Consider the following 5,041-nt stretch of genomic DNA (forward strand, 5'->3'; position numbering starts at 1 on the left):
AAGGAGAGCTAAGGTGTACTCAGTCCCCAGGTCTCTGGGGCCAGGCTCTCTGATTGTGCTCCCTGTCCTAGCAGGCTAGCAGGCTGCCAGTGCGACCTCACCTTCTCAGTGCCAGCTATGAGTACCTGCAACTTCACACATGCCACCTTTGTACTTATTGGTATCCCAGGACTAGAAGCAGCTCAATTCTGGATTGGCTTCCCCCTGCTTTCTATGTATGCTGTGGCATTGTTTGGAAACTGCATCGTGGTCTTCATCATAAGGATGGAGCGCAGCCTCCACGTTCCCATGTACCTCTTTCTCTGCATGCTGGCAGCCATCGACCTGGCCTTGTCCACATCCACCATGCCCAAGATCCTCGCCCTCTTCTGGTTCGACTCCCGGGAGATCACCTTCGATGCCTGTATGACCCAGATGTTCTTTATTCACGCTCTCTCAGCCATCGAGTCCACCATCCTCCTGGCCATGGCCTTTGACCGTTACATAGCAATCTGCCACCCGCTGCGCCATGCCGCAGTGCTCAACAACGCAGTGACAGCCCAGATTGGCCTGGTGGCTGTGGCCCGCGGATCCCTCTTCTTCATCCCACTGCCTCTGCTCATCAAACGGCTAGCCTTCTGCCAGTCCAACGTGCTCTCACATTCCTATTGCGTGCACCAGGATGTAATGAAGTTGGCCTATGCAGACACATTGCCCAATGTGGTCTATGGTCTTACTGCCATTCTGCTGGTCATGGGTGTGGATGCCCTGTTCATCTCTTTGTCCTATTTTTTGATTATACGGACAGTTCTACAATTGCCTTCCAAGTCGGAGCGGGCCAAGGCCTTTGGAACCTGTGTGTCGCACATTGGTGTGGTGCTGGCCTTCTATGTGCCTCTCATCGGCCTCTCGGTGGTGCATCGCTTTGGGAACAGCCTTCATCCCATTGTGCATGTTCTCATGGGTGATGTCTACCTACTTCTGCCTCCTGTCATCAATCCCATCATTTATGGTGCCAAGACCAAACAGATAAGAACTCGAGTGCTAGCTATGTTTAAGATCAGCTATGACAGGGAGTTTCAGCCTGTGGGAGGCAAGTGACCCTTACCACTGCACTTATTCTTACCTTTAATGGTTTGATACAATGATTTCCTAATGCTAGCTTGATCTCAGTTGCCCATAAACACATCAGTGATTTTCTCTGGTTTGGCTTCTAAATACTTCCTCTGCTTGGGGTGAAATTTTTGAGGCTGCCATAATTATTCTCTGGGCTTCCCAGGTGGGCACGAGTGGTAAAGAACCCATCCGCCAGTGCAGGAGATGTAAGAGACACGGGTTCAACCCCTGAGTCGGGAAGACCTGCAGGAAGAGGATGTAACAACCCACTCCAGTATTCTTGCCTGGAGAATCCCGTGGAGAGAGGAGCCTGGTGGGCTACAGTCCCTAAGGTTGCAAAGAGTCACACGACTGAAGCGACTTAGCACAGCATAATTCTTTTCCACAGGTAAAAATGCTATTCAATACTACTGATGTGCCTGGAGAATTCTGTGGACAGAGGAGTCTGGTGGGCTACAGTCCCCGGGGTCTCAAAGAGTCAGACATTACTGAGTGACTACCAGTACTACACTGCCACTACTACTACTATCCTGGTTATATAAAACTAGAAAATAAGCAGCAAAAGAACGTAAAGAAGAGTGGCAAAAGTACAATTTGACTTTTAAACAAGGGAAAAATTGCTTTATTAGTCCAAGAAACCTACATTAACACAATAATTAGGAACACTTTTGCTTAATTAGCAGTTTTTATTAATGAAAATTTGCAATGAAAAAGGAGTTTGTGTTGAAGCGTATATGCTCTGGCATCACAGCTGATGATGCAACTGGCAAAATGCAGCAAGAGCTTTTTAAAAGTTACGAGTGTTAATGCTGTAATCTCTCTTTTGAAAATTTATTCTAATAAAATATCCCTAAATGCAGAAAACAAGTTTCTCATAAGATATATCAGTCATACCATTATTTATAGTAATCATGTATTTGATATCCAAGGTTTGATTTATAAAAATAAAGAAAAATAAATTCAAGTATGGGCTTCCTTGGTGACTCAGACATGGTCTTTTCAGTTAATGGAATATTATGTGAAATATTCCATGTTAAGGAAATATTATGTGACCTTTAAAGGCTCTGCTATAAAATGAAACATGCATATAATGTTAAGAAAAATAAGGAGGATACATGATTGAAACTAACTTTTAAAACAATCTATGCCTTCAAAGAAATGTGCTCAAATTACTATTGACTTACTTTTGTTTCTATCTTCTAATTCCTTTTTTATGGCGATATTGTACACCTTTTATAATTTGTACAAGTTAGCATGTACAACTTTTAAAATGGAAAAAATGAAGCTGATCATTTATGTACACCAGATCTTGTCAAAGACTCACTGTTTCCTATTTATTACCTGGGAAGTTCAGCTTTAAATAATAATGCCAATGAATATATCTTGAGCGGTTGCAATGTTCCAGAAATCTAAGTGCTTTATAGGTTTTATCTTATCTTCACACCAACTTTATGGCATAGGGACTATTTTTGTCCTCCATTACCAGTGCGAGAAATAAGGTTTACATTGAGAAAACTAAGGCAAACAGTTTTGTGGGTGCCATGCCATGATTCCAAATTAAATTTCGTAACCAAATACAGTTATTTAATGTCCATGCTGCATTGCTTCCTGTTTAACATCTGATATTTGTTTCCTCAGGCTGTATAAATCCCGTTTTCCTTCTGCCGTGTGCCTTATGAGATAAATGACTATTTGTGTTGAGAGATAACCCTGCCTTTGTTGTGAGCAACAAATCTAGGTTACTCTTCATGTTTTACAGCCAACCTTCATGTTCTACAGCCTGCTTCTTTCTTTAGTAAGGGAGAATATTTTTGTCTGTTTATCCCTAACATCTTCTCTATCATGTCTCCTTTTTTTTAAGTGTTTTCTGTATCTGTCAAACATATCCAAGGTCTGAGTTTTAACTTAGGTATGAGACATTGTAAATTCTATTTCAAATTTTGCTAAGTGTTATACCTACTGCTTTCACATTCATAGAATCCTATGTGAGAGGTTCCCTGGTCTTCTTTCTCACCAATGCAGAAAGCTAAATGCATCTTCTCGAAATGGACTATTCCCATTGTATCGTTGAGCGGGTCTGATGAGATGCTAAAATCTGAAGAGAATCACTGGGCCTATGTGTTCCCTCAGCAGCTTCACTGAACAAATCTTTTGTCGGTAACTAGGGTGGATAAACCATGGGGGAGACTTCAGCCTGTAGGCTCTTGCTCAGAAGGAGAGAACCTCAGACTCTCAGCCTTTCTCCTGGAAAAGGGTCCTCCTAGCATATGATGTATCTGTGAGCCTCCAATTCTGATCACCTGCCCAGAGGCTGTAAAAGAGCCTCCAAAGTCTTGCAGTTCATCAGTGCACATAGACCAGGTCTGAGAGGGAGAGAATGGAAGAAATGGATGACTCCTTTTAAAAAACAAAAGAGTGCTCACGCTCTGTAAAACTGGAAATTCGAGTATCAGGCCTCACCCCAAATAATGAGGTCAGGAGCCGCATTTGATGAAATTGACTCTGTCTCTTCCCACAACTTCCATTCTCTTCTATTTTCCTGTGCATTGCTCTACCTCAAATCATACCCTCCTGACTTCTTCCATACACCTAAGAGAATAACCAGATTAACAACTTAATAAAGTGTGCCATCTCTCGCTCCCAAATCTCTCACTGTTCACTGCTGTCCAATTTACTCATATTCCATTTCTGTCTCCCCTACATCTCCCTCTGCCCCAGGATTTTAACTTTAAAAAAAAAAGTAGCCCGAAGACTTGTATTCATAGCAACACTATTCCCAATAGCCAAAATGTGGAAACAACCCAGGTGTTCAATACATGAATGGATAAAGAATACTGGTTGTATACATACAGCAGAATATTATTCAGCCATAAAAAAGAACAAAATATGATACATTCTACAACATGAATGAATCTTGAGAATATGATGTTAAGTGAAATAAGCTAGACACAAAAGGACAAATATTGTAGGATTCCAATTATATAAGGTACCAAAAATTCATTGAACTAGAAAGCAGAATTCATCAAAATAGAAAGTAGAGGTTGCCAGGGGCTGGGGGCAGGGAAGAATGAGAGTTATTGTTTAATGGGTAACAGAATTTCAGTTTGGAATGATGAAAAAGTTCTAGAAATGGATAGCGATGATGGTTGCACAACAATGTGGATATACTTAATCCCACTGAATTGCACACCTAAAAATGTTTGTTAGGATGGTAAATTTTATGTACGCTTTACTATGATAATTATTTTAAAAATGTAAAACAGCACCATCAATTTTATAGCAAGAACATGTTGAAATTATTGCATCTAGGTTAAAGAAAGCATATTAAGTTTTGTTGCTGTTGTTTAAGTATCCCAAAGGAGAACATATTTGATCAAAATACTGAGAGGAGTGCAGAGCCCTGGGATGAGATTTAGGAGCTCAGAACTCCAGTTGTGTTACTAAGCCTTGTGACCTTGTCTAAATCACATTATCTCTTTGAAGTCTGTAAACATGGTGATTGAATTATGTAGCATCTAAAATATCTAAATCCCATTTCCAATCTTCTTTCTTTTTTTTTTAATTTTTGGCTGCCCTGGGTGGCATGTGAGATCTTATTTCCCTGTCCAGGGCTCAAACCCCCTCCCTCCCCACCCCCTCTCCCTGCAGTAGAAGCTCAAAGTCTTAACCACTGGACCACCAGAGAAGTTATATGATGTGCTCTGAACATTAAGAAAGTGAAAGTCGCTCAGTCGCGTCTGACTCTTTGTGACTCCATGGACTAGGCCAGAACACTGGAGTGGGTACCCTTCCTTTCCCTTCTCCAGGGGATCTTCCCAACCCAGGGATTGAACCCAGGTCTCCCTCATTGCAGGCGGATTCTTTACCACCTGAGCCACAAGTGAAGCCCGAACATTAGGAAGCCAGGAACAATTCTAAAGGTCCTGCAAGGCTGAATCTCTCCAGG

The 5,041-nt window shown here is 41.7% G+C and overlaps 1 protein-coding gene across 1 annotated transcript; it reads left to right on the forward strand.

Annotated features, from left to right (window-relative positions):
• LOC129553990 (olfactory receptor 51E2) lies at positions 1 to 1,387 on the forward strand. Its single transcript, XM_055422653.2, has one exon. The coding sequence runs from the start codon at positions 118 to 120 to the stop codon at positions 1,078 to 1,080; it is 963 nt and encodes a 320-aa protein (XP_055278628.1). The 5' UTR covers positions 1 to 117; the 3' UTR covers positions 1,081 to 1,387.
• Positions 1,388 to 5,041: the final 3,654 nt, after the last annotated feature.

This window comes from Moschus berezovskii, chromosome 14 (assembly GCF_049115385.1).
Source record: "Moschus berezovskii isolate FMDL1 chromosome 14, NW_MosBer_1.0, whole genome shotgun sequence".
In the NCBI taxonomy this organism is placed as follows: Eukaryota; Metazoa; Chordata; class Mammalia; order Artiodactyla; family Moschidae; genus Moschus; species Moschus berezovskii.

Excerpts from the sequence above, each read along its gene's own strand:
- LOC129553990 (XM_055422653.2), top strand. The coding sequence starts at position 118 with ATGAGTACCTGCAACTTCACACATGCCACCTTTGTACTTATTGGTATC.